The 24,643-nt window shown below is 42.8% G+C and overlaps 1 protein-coding gene across 4 annotated transcripts in view; it reads right to left on the reverse strand.

The window, feature by feature from the left end:
- Positions 1–22,369, reverse strand: part of STX7 (syntaxin 7) — a 47,298-nt gene extending 24,929 nt beyond the window's left edge. The window contains exons 1-3 of one of the 4 annotated variants that reach the window (XM_043542925.1): positions 22,156–22,334; positions 19,647–19,652; positions 12,376–12,529 (exon numbers count right to left, since the gene is read on the reverse strand). In XM_043542925.1, coding sequence (XP_043398860.1) covers positions 12,376–12,460 — 85 coding nt within the window. In that variant the 5' untranslated portion in view covers positions 12,461–12,529; positions 19,647–19,652; positions 22,156–22,334. Of the gene's footprint in view, positions 1–12,375; positions 12,530–19,646; positions 19,653–20,393; positions 20,463–21,632; positions 21,873–22,099 lie in introns of those variants that run through there. The other 3 variants (XM_037894815.2, XM_043542924.1, XM_043542923.1) reach the window with 3 other exon arrangements.
- Positions 22,370–24,643: the final 2,274 nt, after the last annotated feature.

A 24,643-nucleotide genomic window follows, 5' to 3' on the forward strand; every position in this document is an offset into this window, starting at 1 on the left:
TCCCAGCATCCCTAGTCCTCAGTATCTTGCAGCACAAAGCTACTGGCTGATTAAAGCTACTCTCCATTAAAGATGTAACTGAAAACTAGTCTGACTTGTTTAACAGAATATGTGAGCCAAAAAGAGAATTGCAGAATTCAGTCTGGAATTTTGCTGATAAAGTTGGGAGAAAGTCTCCCCATAATTACATGGCCAAATACTGGTTCAGCTACAGTCAAACCAGGAGTTCCACCGCTGATGGCAAAGGGGATCAGAATGTGGCCCACAGCTATATGGATTTAGTCTACCATTATGGCTCACATCTACACAAGGTGCAACTGTTAAGAAGGCATCAAGCTCTACTCTGAATTTACTGTTCTCCAACTAATCCCATCATTCACCCTTCTTACTAAAATGGACAGTGAGTATCTAGGTGAGAATGAGACATCAATATAGTTCCAGCCCCACCCGAAGCACAGATTATCTTGTGGGTCAGAAAGGTTTTAAATTCTAAATCACAGACTCTCCTGGTCATACAGCACATTATTTTGCATGGACTAGGAAAAAGTTTTAAAATATATTTTTGTAACAATTGCACAAATCTGCAGCACCAGTTAGAATACCACATTAAAACTACACTGACGTAGTTGATAATAGTGCTTCTTGAACAAGGAAGGAGGTATTTAAAACTGCTTATGGAAATAGAAGTTTTACAGAATTAAAGAAAGGATCCAAGAAATCAACCAGGAGATAGTTTTCTGCCTTTAGAACAGAGGAATCTCCAGTTCAGACTTCAAGCAAGCATGACTGCTCTCTGCACAATCTGCAATGCAATAAGACATCTTGGATCAGATCCTGACCTGTGGCAGAGAAACACTTGGCAAAACCAAGACTATGGAGTGCAAAAGGTGACTTAAAGCCACCTTTGTTCTCTGCCAAGACTGAGGATATCCATGCACTGCACTGATCCCTAGCAGAACAGTGGTCACCAACCCGTAGATGGCAATTGACTAGTCGATCCTGAAGCCTCCGACAGTCAATTGCAATCTCCGGTCACTAAAAGTCCGGTGGTGCAGCAGAACTAAGGCAGGCTCCCTACCTGCCCATGTCCTGTACCGCAACCCAGAAACCGTCAGCATGCCCCTGCAAGCCGGGGGGAGGGGGGGTGTCCATGCACTGCCCCTCCCTGCAAGCATCACCCCCGCAGCTCCCATTGGCTGAGAACGGGGAACTGTGGCCAATGGGAACTGCGGGGCATTGCCTGCAGGGAGGGGCAGCGCGCGGAGCCATGTATCCCCCCCCAGGGGCAGGATAGCTGCTTCTGGGAGCGGCGTAGGCAGGGAGCCTGCCTTAGCCTCACTGCACTGCTGCCCGGGAGACACAAGAGGTAAGTGCTGTATGGCAGGAGCCAGCACCCCATACTTCCTCCTGCACCCCAACCCCCTGCCCCAGGCTCAGCCCGGAGCCCCCACCCACACTCTGAACCACTTGGCCCCAGTCCAGAGCCTGCACCCCACCCCCTGCCCCAGCCCAGTGAAAGTGACAGAGGCGGGGGGAATGGAGTGAGCGGGGCAGGGCCGTGGGGTAGATCCTGGGTTGCATGTAAATTCAAGAAGCGATCTTGTGCATAAAAAAGGTTGGAGACCACGGAGTTAAAAGAACCTGAGTGAATCTAGATTTATGCCAGCTGCCAATGGTCCAGCAGCGAAAGCTCAGCTGGCTGTAAGAAAGTCTGGCCATACTTTTTCCTCCAGCTCTACCCCTCATGCCTGAGGCCGGCAATGGAGTGGAGTCAAATCATACTGGCTCTATGCCATCTGAGAGACTTCAGCACAGCTTTGCACATGGAGAATGATGGGAAACAGCCCAAATAAACCAGAGAATCTTTAAAAGGCCCACAACATGTAAGTACATAAAAACAATGTGAGACCTTATTTCAGAGGACCATATTTATGACACATAGCTCATCTGTTATAATAATTACAACTACATTTCTGTAGCCAGATGACGACGCTCAGCTGACACAGTTACCGAGTTCTGTCCGCAGATCAGCAGTTTCTACTTTGATTTTTTATAACATCACAAGCACACATCAGCCATGTTCTGAAAACCACACCAACCACATTGCCTAACTGCATCTATCCTACAATGCCCCAATGGGGAGACCGTGCCTAGTGGACATGCACACAACAACACCAGCAGTAGACGGAGCAACGAACACTGGGATGTCGTACTGCACAAAGACCAGATCAAACAGGCAAAGGTGGGGGTGGGAAGGCGGAGAGAAAAGAGATGTGTTGATATTACAAAACTACAGTGTTACGACCAAGTTACAGGAAGATAGCCCTATTGCAGCCTAGGCCACCGGCAAGGGTGACATGATTAGTGGTCACCATTACTAGTTGAGTATTAACCATGTTGAGTAGGGACCCAAGCCATGCCTGGCGCTAAGCATTTCAGTAACTGGTTCAAACTCAGTTAAAAATTAAAGTGTGTAGACAAGGCACTGATGCAAGTCCAAGATTTGCCATTCTAAACACAGCATGGGGCCAGTGAAATTAGTGTTAGAGATTTAAAATTGTCAATTTCAGTCACACTTCAGATCTTCAGCCCAAGAAGATTAAGTAGAAACTACAAAAATACTATAATTTTCCCTTTCATCTGCTTTAAGCAGGGTTTTCCCAAGACAAATCAGCAGTATATAAAATGCCACTGCATGTATCTTTCACAAATATTTAGACATTTTACTGGCACTGGTTGGGTAACAGTGTGTGAAAATACTTAACTTGTTCAACTGGAAGTAAGAATTTGAATAAATGGAATATCCAACTACAGATGAAGTTGAAATCTAATAATTTAGATTATTTAGAAGTCACTCGGGAGCAGTCTACTGAAAATACAGAATGATTCCTCAAGTTTCTCTCCCCCCCCCCCCCCCACCTCCCAGGTTTATTTATTTGAATGGGGGGAGGGGAGGGTGCTGGTTTGCTTTATTTGTAGAAGATTCAAAACATTTTCCTCTATTCCCTAGACCAGAATACTTGATTAAATAGACAGCTAGATACAAGAATATATGCAAATCTACTGGATTAGTTTACAAGTCTCTTTTTAAACTGACAGGTTTCTTCTAGCCCACGAAAGCTTATGCCCAAATAAATTTGTTAGTCTCTAAGGTGCCACAAGGACTCCTCCTCATTTTTTTAAACTGAGATATTTAGAGAAAGTTACATACCCGCAAAATTTAGTTAAATAGTGAATTTACATTAAAGCATTCCCCTGAAGGATTTCAAAGCATCTCACACATGTTAAAGATTAATTAAGCTCAACACTGCTGTGAGGTAGGTAGGCATCATTTCTGTTTTTAAGGTGGTGAAACTAAGACACAGAGGTTAAACAAATTGCTCAAGGTCACAGAGTGTCTGACAGAATTCAGATTTCCTCCTTTCTTCAGCTAAAATACCCTGGTAGATACCATGCATTTCTTGAAGAAACTGGGGTTGAGGAATAGGAAGAACTTGAAGTGACAGAATAATATGGTTATACTAGCATGGGGGGGAGAAGAAATGGGGGAAGAGAAGACAGGGAGGAAAAAAAAATTTGTACCTTACTCACGACCTTTTAAATTATTTCTTAATTCAGTATACTAGAAGCTTTAAATAAAAGAAAGCTATGTCCCAGTGTAATCAGCAAGATAGTTAGAAATATTAATATTATAGCTAAGGATTTACATTTACGTAATTATTAAGCTTTTCAACAATTAATAAGACTTGAAAGCAAACTGCATTAATAATTTTATTAATTCCCCCAAATCCAGGACTTTCTGCACATTAATATCTTTAATTTACCATTAGTATTTAGTACTTTTATTATGTAGTATACAAAACAGTTATACCCACACATGATAAGTGACGATGAAATAAGGCAACAGTTGCATAGACTTCATAACAGCCAACCAAAGTAAGGGATGGCACAATCTCTCAGTCAATATGCCAATGCAGTAGACCTGTAAGTTTAAGGTCTGTGACTGAGGTAAGATAATATTTCTAAATATCCCTGGTAAGAGGGTAGTGGGCCCCTTAAATGGAATTGGGCCCAGCTCTCCTGTTCCAGTCCACCTTCACCCTAGTTTGGTGTAATGTGGAGGATTGGGCTGCCTTGGGAGTTACACAGGAGAGATCAGAACACAGAGTCTGGAGAGAGAATGACAGAGGTTGAAGAGCAGAGCTTCAAGGAAGTGATGCCCATGACAGAGGGGGCGGAAAGAGTTCCCTGGTAAGCAGTGGAGCAAGATCAGGCTGGTGAAAGCAGAAGGCAGTCTGGTGGAGGGGAGGTTGGGGGTCACCTACAGACCTCTCTAGGCCAGAGAGCCAAAGGCTGAGAGCAGCAGAGGGAGACGCCTACTGCCTCTTGAGCTGGAGAGCAGAAGCTGAGGAACGATGGAGGGGTGAGCCCACAGATGCTTCCAGGCAGGAGCTGGAACCATTTCTGGGAAGAAAATGGGGAAGAAAAGCATGCCAGCTAAAGGGTCTGGGACAAGAGATGCTGGAGTTGTACTGGAGTGCCAGACTGCAGAGAGACGTTCGAGCTGTACTGGTGTGTACTGGACTGTCAGAATTTGAATGAATGTACTGTTTGGTTTGTGCTGCGGAATTCTAGATAATGGTTGTGGGACTTTTGTAACAAATTAACCCTGAAAAAAAGAGTTATTTATACTTGGAAAGCTAGCATGGAGTTATTAGGGACTCCAGAACAAAAGGGGAAACAGACACATGCACTGGTCGTGCCATGGCCTGCTGCAGCACGGCAACCCAGGAAGGAGCCACCATATCGCACATCTCTTAAGGCTGTCAACAAAGATAAGTAACAATGATTTAATGTCACTTGAGTCTAGTTTCTGACCTGGATTTGTTCTGGGCCACCATAAAAAAGTTGACAGTCGGCAGAAAAAAAAAAAAAAAGTCAGTAACAGAAGAACTGCAGCTACCAAGAAGATTTTATCTTCTCAGGTGAGACTTTGTAAAGATGCACTGACCCTCACAGCCAGGCACTTTTGTAAGGTAAGGCCTGATGCCCCCAGCAGGCTGTACATACAAAAAGAGTTTACAGGACAGAAACTGGCTGCTTTTCAGCTTTGTTACAGAATGCCCCCAAATCTCATCCTACTTCCTGTTCTGTTGTAGATTTGCTTTACCAATACCAGTACATGACACCCTTAATTCATCAGGACTCTGAACTCTTGTTTTGCCTTGCTGTAGGATCTTTTTTTTTTTTTTTTTTTGGACAGTGAACCATATGGTTCTGCTCAATCTCACTTGGCTTTGCTGGTCTGAAATGTTGCAAATGGAGTTACCTAAAGACACGCCGACTTTACACCTCTGTTTAAGTATTCAGAAGCAGGCCATGGTGGTTTTTCAAAGGATCGCAACTTTGGGCAGTAGGTCTTGGCAACTGGGACATAGACTCCTCCACCACCACCCCATCCCACCTCTTCTTTATGGCTTGGAAGGATTAGCTATTTTTATCATGAAATGTCAGTAAACTCCATTTCACCATACATGCACAAACTCACAAAAACATATTTCCATCAATAATGAAAGTTTACAGCTAGGCTGAAAAGTTATACTTAAGAACAGAGTTAGATTTAAAGATATTTACTTTATATATTTTGACACGCGATGTTGACAATTGGTGTTTTAAGAATTATAAAGCTAACTTTTTGAATCTTGTCATCTATAAGCACTAAATAATTGTCTGACCACCTCAATTTCCTGAAACTTGAAATTAAAAAGTGAAAAAAAAAAGCCTAAAAATAGACAATGATATCCATCAAAATTACAAATAAATAAATAAATAAAAATAAATCAAAATCCAGTTTTGCCAAGCCTCGTTATGTGATGCTTATGGTAGGGTCCAAGGGTAATGCTCAGCACTTGCCTATGAATTAGAATTAGAATCAGCTCTCCCTCAAAGGCGGACAGGGCTGATCTGCAGAGATTCCCAGGCACTTCTGAGACTTGGTGGTGTTCTCTGAGTAGTAGTGTAACCAGTTTTTTTGAGCAAATAAAGGCCCTGGAATAAGGTGGGCTCTCAGGAGCTTTGGTTTAAATGGGTCAGTTATATCTTAGAAAAAATTTGAGCCTTTGGCAGTGGTGGGAGGACTGCGAGGACCCAGGATAGGCATAGCTACCTTCCTCCTCCTTTAATGCTACTAGGACAAGCTGCCCCGGAGACATTTCCTGTTTAGGTTACTCCATTTACATTTGCTCAATCCATAAAATTAGCAATGATTGTCTGCTCTCATTGGTCCCCTTACTATTCACAGACAGTACTGTGGCTCCATGTATATCACCTCAACAAATTTCCAAACCCAAAGGGCTCAGTTTACAAGTAACAGATGCTTTTTTCTGACTTGAGAGTAACGCTAAGCATGAAGGGCTGAAAAGTCACACAAGGATTTCTTCTTCTTTCAGGCACCACCACCACCAAATCAGGAGCTATGTAGGTCAAATTAGGATCTCATTTACACCTATGAAATTATGCCTTTTGTGAATAAGATTTCCACAAATGCACTGGCATTTGTGTTTGTGATGCACATGATGGAATAGCATTCTCAGATCACTACCACAAAGCCAAACACTGTTAAAAAGAAACAGGAATAAAAAGCAGAAGAGGTACATTTTTGCCACTAATGTGAACAGATAAGACTTTGAATTCACACAAGAAAAACATCCGTTACATATAGAGACAGATACTTTTCAGAGCAGAACCACACTTTAAGAACAGTATGTAAATAATCTGTCACAGAAAAGCTGGGCTTTTCTCTAAGTCTAATTTTAAACACAGTTGTACAAAACTATAGATAAGATGGGGACAAAAGACAAGTAAACTGTTTTTTGTACAGGCTTGGACTTCAAAACATCAGTGAACTAAAGTACTTTTCACATGCATATTTGTATGCCCCTTAGCTAAGAGCAATTCTGCCTATATCACATGGACATCCCCAATTATATCATTGACCTTATTTATAGGATGGCAAAAGATGTTTTATAAGAAGCAGTCACTGCACCATTTAAAAACAACTAAAAAGACATCAGAAGTTTTCCATCTTCCAAGAACCAATCCATTTTTGTAACTTTACACTTGCCAGGACTGAAGTCATGTCGCAAATATAGTCCTGATTCAGCTCATTTTAATAACACTTAGCAAAAAAGCTTACTCCCAGCACACATGGAATATAATAAAAATATCTGATGGACCTGACTTCACAGGACAGAAAAATTTAACATGCTAAAATTTACCTTCATGTGCATGCAATCTGTACTGATGGTTGTATTGCCTCAAAATCAACAGTAAGTGACTGGGGTAGGAGAACTCCTCCTTATGGGAAAAATTCAGTAATGCTTGTGAGACATCAGGGATTGACAGTCTCGTTTCTTTTTACCCAGGTGAGGATTATGCCTGATTATTTTAATCAATTTACAGTATCCAAAATGCATATGCTCCCCCTGCTACATTTCCTTTCGTAATGTATGCAACAAGGTCAAATACTGTATCAGTCACCTTGCGAGTACTGAACAAATTTAGTCGCAAAGACAAGTCAATAAGAACCATATGATTCATAATCTGCTATGGGTCAGAAGCATGACAATCTTTTTAAATGGAAAAAAATACTGTTACACTCACAAGAATCAAGAAGTTAAAGTTACAGCTTCCACACCAACTCCAACTTAGCCACACCACAGATATTTTCTATTATTTTATAGTGCTACACAGGGCTTTGCCCTGCACCTACAAGCTTTGGGCAGTATGTTATTGCCCTGCCCCTAAATCAAACCAGAAGGCTGAAGACTTAAGCCTGATCTACACTGAAAAAATTACATTGGCATAGTTGCGTCTCTCAATGGTGTGAAAAATCCACACAGAGATGTAGCTAACCTAACCCTCAGTGTAGCCAGCATTAGGTTAATGGAAGAATTCTTCCATCGGCCTAGCTGTTGCTTCTTGGGGAGATGGATTAACTACAGTGACGTGAGGATCCTTCCCTTTGCTGTAGTGTCTACAGTGAAGTGCCAGAGCGGCATACCTGCAGTGCTGCAGCTGTGCTGGGGTTCCCTGTGCAAATCCTCTACATGGTACAGTTTACTTCTCCCAGCACATCAACGTCGCTACACTAACAAGAGCTTTTCAGTTGGGTGATGGCAGCTCCACTCCCATTCTACCCTGTCCTGCCCTCTCCCAAAAGGGTGGAAATACCAACCTCCCAACGGAGGCTGCTGTCCTTTCTGTGAGTTTACCACCATGCAAATTAGGCCACAGTCTGGCCATATGGTATTAGTGTTAATATTTTATAAAAGGAAACTAATGGAATGTAGTGGTCACACAGAAGAAAGCATCACTTAAAAGTTTAAACACAATATTTTAAAATAAAATGAAATAGTATACTTATAAAAAAACAACAATATATTTAATGTCCAAAATGCTAGGTGCTTTACAGACATGTAAGAAGAATGGCCAAAAAGAGCTTGCAACTTAAACTAACAAAAATGTGGAAAAGGGACAAGGGTAGTACAATGAGGAAGGGATGCTACACAGAACATTTTTAAAAGCTTTTCCCCTTTTGTGTGTGCACGCACGTACATACTCACAAGTTTGTTTTTTCAATCAGGGCATATTTAATAAGTGTCCATCTAGTTGCAGCCAAATTACAGCATTTTTCTATAATACTTTATACATCTGGAAGAGTTACAGTCGCTGTGAGAGGCAACGCTATCAATTTGCATATAAGTGTCACTTATTTTGAAACTAAGAAAATAGAAGGATTGTATGGCACAGGGTTTGGTAATGAATATAAAACCTTTCCTCTCTACATCATTGTTTGTTCATAACTAGCTATGTTGGTAGTTTACAAATAATAATGATTTTTAGGTGACAACTAATGGAGAGGCCAAGAGGTAAGCAAGCATGCAGACTGCATTACTTCCTCAAGCGTAGAGGTGGTTGCTGCAGGAGATGGGCAAAGTACAGTGGTATCTCAGGGTGGTGAAGGCTTTCACTGCTGTTGGCTGTGATTACCAGTTCTGTGCTCAGACTGAACACTGGAGCACCCTGCACTGTCAATCCAACACCTGGCACTACCACTAATTTGTTATCATATGAGGTATCTGATTAAAAAAAAAAGGTACCGGGTACCATGTATGTAACTTTTCTGCTTCTATATACACCACCCCCTCCATAAAGGCCCGGATATTTATTTTTTAACCTAAACGTTTTAAAACTATTTTCCTAGGGGTTGTTTTGGCTGGAGACTCCAGAAATGGAGTGGGAACTTTTTTCAGCCCCAACTGAAGAGACAGGGGTGTTATTTCTTTAACAGAAAATCTTTGATTTTATCTTGTTCTCACATTTGTCAGAAGTTTGAATTCAACAGATAAACAAGCAAGAGTTTTAAACAGACTCTCTCAATTGCTCAGGTTTCAGTTTCTTGTGGTGTCATAATCCCTTTATTTCTTTAGTCCATCATAGAGGGTTCTTCTGCAAGAGTGAGAAAGTGAAAACCTAATATTCTTCTCTCAATGGACATACTGTACTTCTAATGTACAAAATGACCTTAGTGAAAATAAATACAAAATTAGAGAGACTCAAGCCCTTGTATGTGATAAAGCAGCAGACAGGTGAAGAATTTTTGCACATCTTGCTTTTGTGATTTATAATTCAGTTCTGTAAGAAAAATTCTCCCCACCCCTTTCAGTTACAATGTTATTTTCATAACTATTCTCCAAGTATTGAATTTTCCATATGACTAAATAGTGCCAAAGCCTCCCCTTCTAGCACCCAAAATAAGTCCACATGCACCCACACACACACACAACACATTCAGGCTTACTCCCTATCCTGTCTGCTGCTCCCTATCTATTCCAACATCCCAAAATTTGGCTGAGGATAGTGTTGTGAAATGGTTCTTTAAATATGAGGCAAGGTGTTTTACAGTACAACAATACGATTTTTGTTGCTCTCCAAACATATACAAGGAGGAATGAATAAGAAAGCTCATCATAATCAAAGAAGTTAATAAGAAAAACTTAAATCAACAGGGGATATTTTCTATCTTTGTATTCTGAATGCATTAAGAGATTTCAGTCTAGATTCACTAAAGCTGTCATTCAATTAGCATGTAATTGAGCATGTGATCTCTGAAGCCACTGGTGTTTTAAAATGGCTGTTCCTTTAGTAAACACTGATTAATTAAAAGTATCTTGATGCTGTGGGTTTCTTTTGTTAGGCCAGTAAGCTAAAGACCTACATGTGGTTTGAGCGATTTGATTCACATAACTTTTAAAAAAAAAAAAAAAAAAAAAAGAAAGGAAAAAAAAAAAGAGAGTAGGAACAAATCTCAACCACTTTGGATTTAAAACTACCCAGCAGCGCACTCACATACAAACAAAAGAGTCAGAAACAAAAAAAATCACCCTTCTGTCCAGAACTGAGCCATATACTACCATCCTTACTCATGGTGACTAGTATACGTAGCCCCACTGAGATAGAGGTAAAATTCTGGCCCCACTGAAGTTAATGGAAGAACTCCCATTGACTTCATTGAGGCCAGGATTTCACCCAGTGTCTCGACTCACAGTAAAGAGCTATTCAGTGTGAAGAGGAGCAGCAGAACCTGGTCTTGTGCACTTTCAGAAATATCTTGCCTATACAATTATTTGCATCAGACTGAACTATTCTTCTCCCTACACAATACTGAGGGAAGTTTGTGCTGGTATGGAAGAACAAATGGATTCCTCATAGCTACTTCCACACAGATAGTTACTACAGCACCAAAGCTGTTCTCACTTTTATTGTTTTCCCACTCTCACTCTGACCACCAGGAATTTTAACTTACCATCAAGTTCCTAGTTACAAGGCTAACCAAAAAACCAGGGCTTCATTTCCCTTGCATCGCCCCCACCCCCCCCAATGCAGGACACAATTCCCTGAAGTCACTATGAGAACCATAGGTGTATGGCACCTCAGGAAACAAACAAATCAAGCCACCTTTATTTAGGTGGCTAAGTATATCCCTAGGCAACTATAGTTGCAAGTTTTGGTCAGTGCTAGTGCTTTAATTTCAACCATCAGCAGCAGCTTCACCAAGAGGGTTACTCTACAATAATATTTTTTGCTTCACAGAGGCTCTGAAGTGTTGGTTGCTGTATGTGAGGAAGCACCTGAAAAACTGCTTGAGTTATTTATGGGAGTAAAACATGTTTTACAGATCTGTGGTTTATGAACAAAAGAATTTAATTTTTATATAAACAAGAAAAAGGAAGAAAGTCATCCGTATTAGATCATTGTCTGTATTACAATCTCACTCGTTACTGAAATTACAGTTACAACCCTTTAAGAATCTGTGAGCTAGAAACTGTTTCTAGGGGGATTATTTTATTCTGTTATAAAAAATTAATTAAGTAAATAAATAAATAAATGCAAGTTATAAGAGGGGAAAGATAGAAATACAGAATTCTAATAGTAATTCAAAAGGCTACATTCACATAATTTTATGTTTAATATAAACTAGGCTCTTTACAAGGAAAAAAGCAAGGACAGAGGTGCTAATGATTTAAAGTTTTGTAACAATAATAGAGTGGGTGAAAAAGATCACTCCTCCTTTCTCTGCCACTTTTAGGTTGCCTGACACTCCAGAGGTTAAAAGGGGTTGGTGATCCTAGTGAGCGGCAGTGCTTATCACAAACGCCACTATCACAAGCTAGTACTTTTGTTGGTCTCTTTCCCGAGACAAAAACTGAAACAGCAGACTCTTAGAGTCAATATCAAGAGTTAGCGCATAAAGGCATTTTAAAAAGTGTGACACATACAACATCGCATGTGTGGTTTAATACCATTAGAAGAACCATGTCAGGTTAATTTTTTTTAATCCAAATACGGAGAGTACCCTTTAAATAGTATGCCCTCAACTTTTAAAATATGTAGCATCTTTCTTTTCCCCTGATGATACTTACAGAGATCTTTCAGGAAGGGAGAAACAATGTACAATGAATTGACAAAACACGAAGTGCTCTCAGTATACACAAAAAAAAGGGAACAAATGCCAATAATTTTAAGAAGCGTTATGTACAAGCACAGAAGCTACAAAAAGTTATACAGAAATGGGATTCTCAAACTGACAGAAAAGGAGTACTTGTGACACCTTAGAGACTAACAAATTTATCTAAGGTGCCACAAGTCCTCCTTTTCTTTTTGCGGATACAGACTAACACGGCTGCTACTCTGAAACCTGTCAAACTGACAGCATTTCTTTAACATCAGCACAATTTTGTTGCTTAGCTACAGGCCTGGAAGTATTTTCAATAGATTAGTTTAAAAGAACATGTATTAATTCATTCAACTTACTGCACTGGGTGATCTTCCGGATATTAGAAGTTATATGTTGAGCTAGCTGGGTTGGATCCCCATCAATGCCTGTATTGTTCGACATGGCTGAATAGACTGTCCACTAAGAAGATCAAAGGTGTGAGAAGGTCAGAATTTCATCAAGTGAAGGCACCTAAAAATAAAAAGGAAGTAGTTATACACTAGTAATTCTGCAAGTCCATAATGCATTTTATCAGGTTAGAGCACACACAGACTGAAAAACTCCAGCAACATGGAACTCCACCATACAATCCTATTTGGCCTTTATCAAGTAAGTCTGTTTTGAAAAGGGCATTTTAGAGAATGATTTCTCAAACTAAAGTAAGGATGTGAAACCATTTCAGAGCCTGTTACATAATATAGGCCTGAAATTTTGTGACTATGACTGTCAATTAGAAGATCAGACTAGATGATCACAATGGTCGTATCTGGGCTTGTAATCTATGAATCAGCAAATCACAGAAACAGCTTCCTATGAGAACAATTAGGTCAAATCTGTCAAGTTTAATATAAGGTTTTTCCTACCCATACAAATAAGGAAACCCTCATAAATTGGAAAAAAACAAACAAAACCAAACCAGAAACTCTATCCAGAGAAACTACATTAGAAATTCAAGAAAATGAATATATTAGAAATATTCACACTTTACTCCCCGTGAAAACTGAAGTCTCTGTTGCAACTTTAACTATGGTCTTCTGACTACTTGTCCATAACATGCATATTAAGGCAATGAACATTATTTTTTAGGCTTTTCTCTCAAGAGATTCTAACTCTTGTAGTCTTATCTGTAATCTGATTTTCCTTTTAGTGCTCGGACAGGCCATTTTACCCAGTGTAAATGACACTATTGCTCAAAATGGAGATGTTTTTGTGCAACCTAGGGATACTACTTGAATTTTTAGTTACAATAATTTTGAAAAAGTATCTCATCAAAACAAGCCTTACATGAATCTTTTACAAGACAATCTTCGCTATACAGCATAAACATACATAAAATCTTCTACAAGTGTAAACTGCTTTCCCTAGTGGCCTGATAACCTAGGTGACTGTACAGTGGCTTGTACAACGGGGTCCTAATTGCTGTTTGGAGCCCTTAAAGCATAACTGAAACTACAGAGAAACATTATATAGAGCACAGGTCCCTAAACTTTGGGGTACACTCCCATCTGCTCCTGGGCCCCCCCACAACATGCCTCCACACCACCCAGTTTGGGGACCTCAAGGAAATACTCAACAATTCAGTTTATAAGACTACAAATACAGGTGAATTTTTCATTAGTGACAAGTAGGTTACTGAATGATAGGCTAAATGCATTTCTCACAGTGTACATACACACAATCATTCTGTTTTAAGAGCTTTTGGTCTCAGTTTTCAGAAATGGATGCCCAGTTGGAGACACATTGAAAATCAGATCTTTAAAAGTGGTGGCCCTGCTCAAACTTTGAGAGCAATGTCAGATGCTGGTAAGAACAGCTAATGAAAGTTTCTTCATCTTTACTCAATTTTGTAAGACAGCAAGAGAAGCCTGATTACATTAGTATAAATAAAGGATACAGGTCAGCACAATATGAGAACAGGTTAAATGGTTATTTTATTACAATACACTTTTCATACAGACTGGCTCCCCATACACTTGTACATACATTAAAAGAGATTAGCGGTGAAGGCAAGGAAGAAAAGCTAGGTTTCCAGTCAAGATTGGAAATGAAATCGTAAATAAATGAGGTGGCAATATATGGGAATGACATAAGTACGTGTGACTGAGAAGATTCTCACACCAACACCACTTAGATTGTGTAAGCTATTTGGGGCAGGCACCAGCTTTTTTGTGTGTTTACATTGTGCCTAGCACAATGATTGTACTATCATAGCACCTAGTAGCCCCAAACACCACACACAACAGTGAGCATGCTTTTGATGGACAATTTAGAGTCGATATAAACAATATTTACCACATTGGGGAAGCATCTTAAATACAGCAATGCCCCAACTGCGTTAAGACCAACTGTTGCAAAAATATTCTCCTCAGTAGACAAAGCTAGTAGATTCTGGCAATTCTGCTCTAGACTGTCAGCTGAAACTGACAATCTTCAGAGGGCCATTCAAAAACTACCACCTCTCAGTCAATATCACAAATTCCTCAAGAAATACCCCAAAGGAGCATAAGACAGAAACTGCAAGGCCGGATGAAAATGGAAGCTTTATGGCCTGTGCTTTAGTTTATAAGAAGCAGGAGAAAACAAAATTCAGACAAGGCTGGAGAGCAAAGGAGGCTGCTGGACTATAATTAAATACAGACAAATACATTCCCCAGCAAACCCAAGTCTAATTCTTAGAGCTTGTGACTGATAAACAAGGACGAGAATAGATCCAGAAAAAGCCAACACCACAACCACCACCTCTAAGTGCTTCTCCATTCAGTACCATCTCAACTTGTTTAATCTGGGTTGCTCAAGTCTGCCTGCGAACACAATGCGTGAAATCCTGGCCCCACTAAAGTCAATGGGAATTTTGCTATTGACTTTGAGGCCAGTATTTCACCCGCTAACAAGAAGTCAAGAAATGTACCGGTTTAAAGTAACATGTACATACGTACCAAGTTGAAGTCTTATACCTTACCACTTTAATATCACAATACCAATACTCATTCAGATACCTCATCTCTACAGCAAACACGCTTTCACTTCCAATGTATGACCACCCACAATACTCCCCTCCCCGCAAAACTCTCTCACACACATCCCTTAACTACAACTTCAGCAAGATCAAGATAAAACTAAATATGTTTTGAACTTGTTGCCTGCATAACTTTTTGAAGTGAATAAAGAAAAGGAGTACTTGTGGCACCTTAGAGACTAACCAATTTATTTGAGCATAAGCTTTCGTGAGCTACAGCTCACTTCATCGGATGCATACTGTGGAAAGTGTAGATCTTTTTATACACACAAAGCATGAAAAAAATACCTCCCCCCACTCCACTCTCCTGCTGGTAATAGCTTATCTAAAGTGATCACTCTCCTTATAATGTGTATGATAATCAAGTTGGGCCATTTCCAGCACAAATCCAGGTTTTCTCATCCCCCGCCCCTCCACAAACCCACTCTCTATTACCACTCCTTTTGTTTTTTGCGAATACAGACTAACACAGCTGTTACTCTGAAGTGATTAAGTTAATGTGTTGTATATTGTTCTTTGAGAAGACAAGGTTGGAAAAGGGCACTTTCCATTCAAACCAGAATGTAGCAATGTTTGCAATAGTCCTTAGTTCTACAGACTGGGGTCAGCACCTGAGAGAGATCTGTCTCCTCTGCCTACCAGCCTTATCTTTGGGATATATATTTTCGTACAGTTACCCCTGTATTGAGTTCAATAACTTGTGTTTTACCAAAGCATACCTTCCTGAAAGGCATCCAGTCTTGATTTGAAGACATCAAGAGATGAAGAGACCCTACCACTTCCCTTGGTAGTTTGTTCCAATGGTTAATCACCATCCCTGTTAAAAAGGTGCACCTTATTTCTAACTTGAATTTGTCTGGCTTCAGCTTCCAGCCATTGGTTCTTGTTAGGACTTACATGCTAAAAAACTGCCTTGTGCCTGGACTTCCCTCCCTTACATGTTGCACAGGACTCCACATTTAAATAGAAAATATCCACATTTGAAAGCTCACTATGATAGGCACTGATGGGAGAAGCACAGATCAAGTTTTAGATTTCAGCTTTGACAACAAAAATATTTTCCCCCAAAAGCAAATCAGTTTCAATTATTGAGTCTCATGCCTTGTTTACTGGTTTGCTACTTTCGACTATATAGCAGAAGGGTCTTCTTGAAAACTAGCCTATGTATGACATAATCAGAACTATTTACCAAGGCCCTTACAGTTTAAGTGACAATTCAGGTCCTTGTCAACTGCTGGAAATGGCCCACCTTGATCATCACTACAAAACATTTGTCTCCCCTCCTGCTGGTAATAGCTCACCTTACCTGATCACTCTTGTTACAGTGTGTATAGTAACACCCATTGTTTCATGCTCTCTGTGTATATAAAAATCTCCCCACTGTATTTTCTACTGCATGCATCCGATGAAGTGAGCTGTAGCTCACAAAAGCTTATGCTCAGATAAATTTGTTAGTCTGTAAGGTGCAACAAGTACTTCTTTTCAATTTAGGTCCTGACCTTGCAAAAAATTTATCCGCATACAATTTTAAACATACGAGCAGTCATTGAATTCAATAGAAATAGTCACATGCTTAAAGTTAAGCATATCTGAGTCTTGCAGGATCAGAGTTTTACTCAATAAGTAGCTCTAGAGAAGTCAGTGGGACTCCTTGCTGAGTAAGGTTCTACCACCTTTACACTGAATAGTATCAGCTCCACCACAAGCAATCTGACCATTTTTCAAAGAAATGTTATTTTTTTAAAGTTTCTTTAGCTGGAAAAAGTATTTTGTTCAACTTTCTTCAAATTTCCAAAACAAGTTCTCACTTTCAGTAACCATTTTTTAAATAGGTGCACAAAATATTTACAGGAAAATTTGGCTCAAAATGAAACCTGTTGTAATAGGGTTGCCAACCCTCCAGGCTTGGCCCGGAATCGGCATCAGCATCGATCTCCCGGTAACCACTGAAAGCAATCCAAGAGATTTTAATAGGATATTTTAAGAAAATGACATTACATCATGTTTTATTGTTTTTTTTTTTTTGGGGGGGGGCGGGGGGGGGAGGAGAAGGGGAGAAGAAAAGAAACCTCCCGGAATAGCTTCAGTCAGAGTTGGCAACCCTATGTTGCAACCTTAGCTGTAGAAAGACTATTGTCTTGCTATGCTCATGGTAATTCAACAAAGTATTACTCAATCCTCCTCATTCATACAGGTTTCACCATTGTCTGTATAATATTTTGATATATTAAAATAAAAGGCAATCAAGAGGTTCTTGAATCTGCAGTGGTTTAAATGGGAACCATATCTATGAACCGACAGGTACATCCATACCAGCCCAGCACCTGTTACCGCCTTTAGCGGTCACTTTGGAATAGGTAATTTTTTATTTGTTTATTTTTTAAAAGAATACATAAATTCTTGTTAGGATGAGCCTACAAAAAGTAAGTGAAGGGATGAGAGCAGCATACTACACCGTACTACAAACATTCCCTAGGTCTAGGAGACAGACATCCTCACAATTGACTCCTAATATTTAGCAACAAGCAGGGAGGGAGGGAGTTCTCAACCCAGAGTATGTATGTAAACAAAATTGTTATTTTTTCCCCTTTAAAAGTTAAAAACCAAATCCCTTTCTACAATCAGCTTTTGGATACAGAAGAACTAAGTTCTGAGACATTTGAGAAGAAAGTTTTAAAGATGCTGAAAACCTCACTTTTGCCCATCATTATTGCAGCATGAGAGCAAAGAGAATAAAATAAGTCAGCCTGCTTAATTCTCCAATACATTCTCAAAATACTACAGCGTCACTCATACATAAAAAGATGGCAATGATCCTACAGGCAGGTCCCTGAGATAGTCAATATCTGGGACCCCTCTGACCTTCTTCGCAAAGTCTAGAGATACTATTTTAGTGAAATAAATTGACCCAGTTATCAAGTTAACATGGTAGGAGAGTTTGCAATGTTTTTGTTTCCTTTCAATTCAAATTAAAATACACCACAGGATATATGTTTTTAAAAGGTCCTAAGCATCAAGACACTCAGGTAATTCAATTTAAAGTTTATAAGATATACCAGACATACAAAGAAGAAAAAAATGACACTCTTAACTTCAACACCCAGCTGAATGTATGAAGATTTAAAAAGCTAAATTTGCTCGTTATCAGACTGTGCAATCGGTTAATTGATTTAGTAGGAGTCTTCTCCGGAATTAACTCTGTTTACATCAGGATGGAATTGGAATCAGTCACATGGGTCATGTAATATTTATTAAGTACTGGTGATTTTATTCATAAGCACTGTTCTTAACAAAAAATAAATACTGCGCTTATTATTTGATTTTCTTCCCCCACCCTTCCTTCCAACTTTTCTCTTCTTTTGATGTCACACAGAATGGAGGAGACATTTGACTGGGTTAGCATTTGCAAGCCTCACAGAACAACTGAGTCTTTAGGATAGATTTGAATAAAAAGAAACTGATTGGAGGCCTGGCTAAATAGGATCAGGAGATCAGAGAGAGCATGGAAAAAGGTACAAAAATGGAGTGGAAGAAGAAAACAAAGAGCTAGTAAAGCTGGTATAGTTGACAGTGAAGACCAAGAAAGGGTGGAGCAAAATATGATGCAATAAGAACCTGCAGTTTATCTTGCAGTATCAGATTTCTTATCCTGTACTCATTTTGAGGCAGATAATGTCTGTACATATTTGTACACCATCTAGCCTAGCTGGGCCCTGATCACAATTAGGGCCTCTAAGAAATACTATAATAAAGTATAATAAGCTCTGTTTCTAAGAGCTCCTCCTCAGATTAAAAAGTTAGTTCTGCTAACATGTAAAACCCCACCTGTCCTCAATGTAAGTCATGGAAGTAACTGTTTATTGGAAATAGCTAAACATGTAAAACATGAGGGGAAACAAAATATTTTATGGAAGGATATGGTTTCCATTTTGTGCATTTAGGGGAAGCCTCACTAAATTGTTTCAGAATAACTTACTTTCAGTTTTAGTTTAGGGTATTTAAGAATTGATTATTTTTAACTAGCAGCATTTGTTTAGATAATACCAGGCTCAGACACTTTGTTCTCCTTCAAAAACTAATGCAATTGTGAATCATGTCAGTAATCCTTGTCCAGACATATACATTGCAGCTCAATTGGTCAGTGTGTTGAGTATTTTGCACTGTTTGTACACTTATCCTGGTAACTAATGAACATATCCATTTAATGAACATTTGCTCTGAGGTTTTCCCATAAAAAACAAAACAAAACAAAACACACACACTTTGAGTTTACTTATTTGCATTTCAGAGTGGACAATAAAACCAGTCACGTTTAACTTTTGTTTCTAGATACTGTCAATTTTTCTTTTCTCGTACTGTAGCAAAGAGGTGCGCAAATTTTTCAGCCAAGGTCATATTTGCACAGTCCTAATTAAGTAAAATCAGTTATAATTTTATGGGTATGTGTGTTTTAATTAGGACTCTACGTTTGTCATGGAGGTCACGGATTCTGTGACATTCCGTGACTTTTACAGCCACCAGTGTGGCTGACCCTAGGGTCCCCCAAGCAGCTGGCTCTGGGGACAGCCACACCAGCTCCTGCTGGAGCAGCTCTGCAGCCAGTTGCCAGGTTTTTCAATAACGCCAGTCGCACCGGCCGCTGCTGGAGCGGCCCTGGGGCCAGCTGCACCAGCCACTACTCAGACAGTCCCCAGGACCAAGTGAGCAGGAGCCGGTGCGGCTTTTAATTTCATCAGAGGTATTTATAATGTAAGTCATGAACAGGTCACATGCCATGAATTTTTGTTTATTGTCCATGACCTGACCATGACTTTTACTAAAAATACCTGTGACTAAATTGTAGCCTTAAATTATAATATTTCCATCTCCTTTAATATGTTTTACTCAGAAACAGCCCAGGACTGAAACAACAGGACTCATGCATGTAAGGAATTAGGCACTAACAAGGACCACTGAATATCATCTGTATTAAAATTCACCAAAAATTGTGCTAATTGTACAGCACCTAAGACAACTGGGCCCCCATGGGGCCTCTGGAAACTACTACAATATAAATAAAGAACAATTCAGCAGAAAACTGTCCCAAAAGTAAGCTATTTAAATAAAATGTGACACTAGCTTCTTCAAGAGGAAAGTTTATAAACTTTGGGGCAAACAACCCAAAGTAACAGAAGAACAAAACCATTACTTTGAAGACATAGTATTAAGGAAAGAGTATACCCTCAGCACACTTTATGACTCCATTTACAGAATTTAATCTATTTAGGTTGATAAAGAGTAGGTTAAGGGGTGACCTGGTTACAGTCTGTAAATACCTACATGGGGAAACAAGTATTTAATGATGGGCTCTTCAGTCAAGCAGAGAAAACAACATGATCCAATGGAAGTTGAACCTAGACAAATTCAGACAGGAAATAAGGCATAGTTTTTTAACAGTGAGAGTAATTACCATTGAACCAGTTTACCAAGGGGCCATGGTGGATTTTTCATCACTGAAAATTTTAAAGTTAAGATTGGCTGTTTTTCTAATTTAAAAGATATGTTCTAGGAATTATTTGGGGGGAAATTCTATGGCCTGTGTTTCTCTCTGGTTGAAAACAACTGTGTGCTTCTGGCATTGGAATCTATGAATGTATTCGAGACCCACATCTCTCTGTAGGAACATAGCTACCTGCAACATATCACAAATTATCCTATGTGACAACAGGCCAAGCAGACTTTGAGCACATTAGCTTATTTACACAAAAATATATATGCTTAACAACACAAATCTTGAATGTGATAATGAGCACAAGATGAAGGATTCTCTTCCTCAGGCTTTCACATGCTAACTTCCTGCACACAGAGAGTCCAGCAACTTCCCAAGAACACTACAATGCCTGCTTTTAAGAGGGTGAAGGGGAAGTAGGGGAAAAAGGGAAAAGGACTTTGCTTCAAAATACGTGCAGATAACTGGGGTGTAAACCCACACCATGCTAGCCTGCCGTGCACAATGTGGACCCTGCTGCTGCATACTAAAAACTCAGTTGTACACTTTGCTCTATCCCACTTTGAAATGGGAGCAGATTAAAGTACACAATGAACCCTTTCGTGCCCGCATAGGCAGTTGGTGCACAGTAGGCTACTGCAAGACAGCCTTATGCTCCAGCTTGCTGAAAACTGTTTGTGTAGGCAACCCATAAAAAGGGATACCTACAAGGATGTGTGTGTTGGTTAAAACTATAGCAGGAAGCCAGGCAGCAGGAGAGCAGGGCAAGATTTAGGCAGAAGTTCCACGGTCAAGCAGAGAAGTAGCAGCTTTGGGGTAGCACTGAACTCATATGAGATTCCAATGAAGCTCCCTGCGCAGGCAGAAGACAGGAACGCCCCAATTCTTTACCCTCGCAAGACAGAAGGGGCCGGGGGTGGGGGTGCTTTGGCTTGGCATGCATCCGATGAAGTGAGCTGTAGCTCAAGAAAGCTTATGCTCAAATAAATTGGTTAGTCTCTAAGGTGCCACAAGTCCTCCTTTTCTTTTTGCATGTACTAAGCCTGTCTCTCTGGAAGTAGGAGGCACACCTGCGCACAAACGCGTCTGCACTTCACAAGCACTGCCCGCACCCGAACGCGTCGCTCGTCCCACAAGCTCGGCGTGCACGGCACCATGGGCCACTCCCGGCGCGGGGACAACAGGCCGAGAGGTGGAGGGCTGGGGCGGGGGCTGTTCCGCTCCACGCTCCCGGGGCCGCCAGCAGAGCGAGGGCTGCCCGCTCTCCAGCCGGCTGCGGGGAGAGGCAGGGCGCACGGAACTGCAGCAACTGGGCTGAGGGCCCCGGGAATGCGGAACTAACCCCTTCCCGTGGGCGCCGCCTCAGCACGGCCCCTCCCTCTCCCGTGGGCAGTCCCGGGGGCTCGCCTGGCGGGCAGGGCGGCCCCGGCGGCCCCCCTTGCCGCAGAGCAGCTGGGAACAGGGCGGCGCCCACCCGAGACCCCCACAGGGAAAAGAGAGTTCCGCTGCGCCCCAGGCTCCCCGAGGCGCCTCTTACCAGGCCCCAGCGGCTCTGCCTCCCAGCGCCCCCCCCAGCACAGCTGGGCTCCGGACCCCGCACTGCCGCCGCCGCCTCTCAGCTGACCGGCCGCTCCCGCGGCTGCGGCAGAAGTCCCCGGGAAAAGAGGCGGGGCTGGGGACGCCGGCCCCGCCCCCTCTGCTTGGCCCGATCGCGAGGAGTGGCGACGAAAGCAGCTGCCTTCCGCCCCGTACCGGGCTGAGCTGTGGGTGCAGCTGCTGGGGCTTGTGGCCAGCGCAGGGCGGCTCCATAATGGGGAAGCAGGTGCCTCCCCGTCCCCACAGGCAGGAGCGGCAGGTTTGTATAATTTTTGGTGGCGCCCAGAGCGGGTCCAAGTCCCTCCCCCCGACCACACCTGCCTAAGGCTCGGGGAGGAAGTTTGGGTGCTGGGTGCAAGCTCTGGGCTGGGGCAGGGGGTCGGGGTGCAGGAGGGGTTGCGGGCTCTGGGAGGGGGTTTGAGTGCAGGAGGGGCTTAGGGGTGCAGGCTCTGGGTGGAAGTTTGACTGCGGGAGGGATGTGGGCTCTGGGAGAGAGTTTGGGTGCTGGGTGCAGGCTCTGGCCTGGGACAAGGGGTTGGGATGCGGGAGGGGGTTTGGGGTGCTGGGTGTGGGCTCTGGGAGGGGGGTTGGGTGCGGGCTCTGGGCTGGGATAGAAGTTTGGGGTGCAGGAGAGGGTGTGGGGCTGGGGATGAGGAGTCTGGGGTGCAGCAGGCAGGCTGCCCCCGGGGCTGGGGAGGGGGGCCAGACAGGAGGACTCCTCCCAGCCCTCTCCCTGTTGGCAGTAGTGAGCTCGGGGGGAGGGCTCTCACTGCCCCCTCCTCCCCAGCACAACACTCACTCAAGCCTCCCCAGGCTGCTGGTCAGAATGTCCAGCCAGGATAAGCCCCCCACCTCCCTCAGAGTGGACTCAGAGTTGCCTGCCAGGGCGGGGGGCTGCTATGCGCCTCCTCCCTCCACAGGCGCAGCAGCCGCCTCAGCGTGCCCCCAGCGCTGCTCCCTTGTAGCCGGCAGCAGCTGGCAAGGGAGCACAGTGTGGAGCTGCAGGGGGCAGCTGCTTGCTGCCCAGGGCTGGCAGGAATGCTCGGGGGAGGGGGCACGCGTGGGCGGCAGGCAGGGCCAGGGGAGAGACCTGGCCCCGAACATTGGTGGAGCCGGGCCATGAATTTGCTGGAGCACCACAGGCCCATACAACTCGCCACCCCTGCTACAGATAGACATCATCATAAGGGATCCTAGGAGGATTGGATCCTCATTGCTCGGGATCTCTTACCCCTTTAACTACTCAACCATCTCTTTCTCAGCAGGGATGCTGCAGCTAAGAGTCTAGAGCACAGTCCTGCAGTACAGCCTGGGCTACATCTTCTGCAGCAAAGTTCCTGGCTGTGGAGTGGAGCTGATTATCATCACCCTTGGGCTACTTTGTCCCGGTGCAAAGGATCCAGGGGTACAAGGTGATGTGGAGCAAGACTCCCCCAGCAGGATGGCACAGCGAGGCACAATGCCACAGATTAAGTAGCTGCCGCATGCACCACCCCCTTTCTGGGCTAGCTCTTCCACTTGGGTTTGAAGACCAGGTCTCAACAACAGGCCCACTTGTTGCTGCACACCCGCTAGGGTGGCTGATGGCACCATAAATAAGGCTACCTTTTAGTCACGGCTATTTGTAGTAAAAGTCACGGACAGGCAGTAAACAAAAATTCACAGTCCATGACCTGTCCGTGACTTTTACTAAAAATACCCGTGACTAAAACTTGGGCAGGGGGCTGTGGGTGCTTTGGGGGGGTGCACTCTGGGGGTGTTGCAGGTGCTGGGGGAACTGGCCCAGGGCACCCCGCTGGGGGTGGGGGCCAGGCAGTGTGGCCCGGGACCCTCCCTGTTGCTGGGGGGGAAGGGTTGGCGGGGCTAGCAGGGGCTCCCTACCCGGCTCCACGTCCCTGCAGCTCCTAGGCAGCGGAGGGGTCAGGAGGCTCTGTGCGCTGCTCCTGCCACAAGCACCAGCTGCCGCAGCTCCCATTGGCTGTGAATCGCAGCCAATGGGAGCTGCGGGGGAGGGGCCCGCAGGCATGAGCAGCATGCAGCGTGGAGCCTTCCTCTGGCCCCTTCTCCGCCTAGGAGCTGCAGGGACGTGCCCCTTCCTCAACCTGTTGGCCGTAGCCCCCTCCCACACACCCAAACTGCTGCTGCTGGCTCTGGGGCTGTCTGGTTCGGGCAGCCCCTGAGCCAGCAGCTGCAGAAATCATGGAGGTCACAGAAAGTCACGGAATCCATGACTTCTGTGACCTCTGTGAAAGACTCATAGCCTTAACCATAAACAACATTAGCTTTCTGTCTGTTACCCACCCACACTGTCTGTGCATAACCTTGACCCCTAGGGTTTTATCTCTGAATCTGTTACAAATCTTGATTTCTTCAGTCATTACATTTTGAATAAATAATGAATAGAATCTGAGGATTTGAAGGAAAAAAATCATGAGTGCAAAACTCCAAGTCAGTCAACACTTAAGTCTTGAAAATAAACAGCAAT

The sequence above is a fragment of the Chelonia mydas genome, chromosome 3, assembly GCF_015237465.2.
Source record: "Chelonia mydas isolate rCheMyd1 chromosome 3, rCheMyd1.pri.v2, whole genome shotgun sequence".
In the NCBI taxonomy this organism is placed as follows: domain Eukaryota; kingdom Metazoa; phylum Chordata; order Testudines; family Cheloniidae; genus Chelonia; species Chelonia mydas.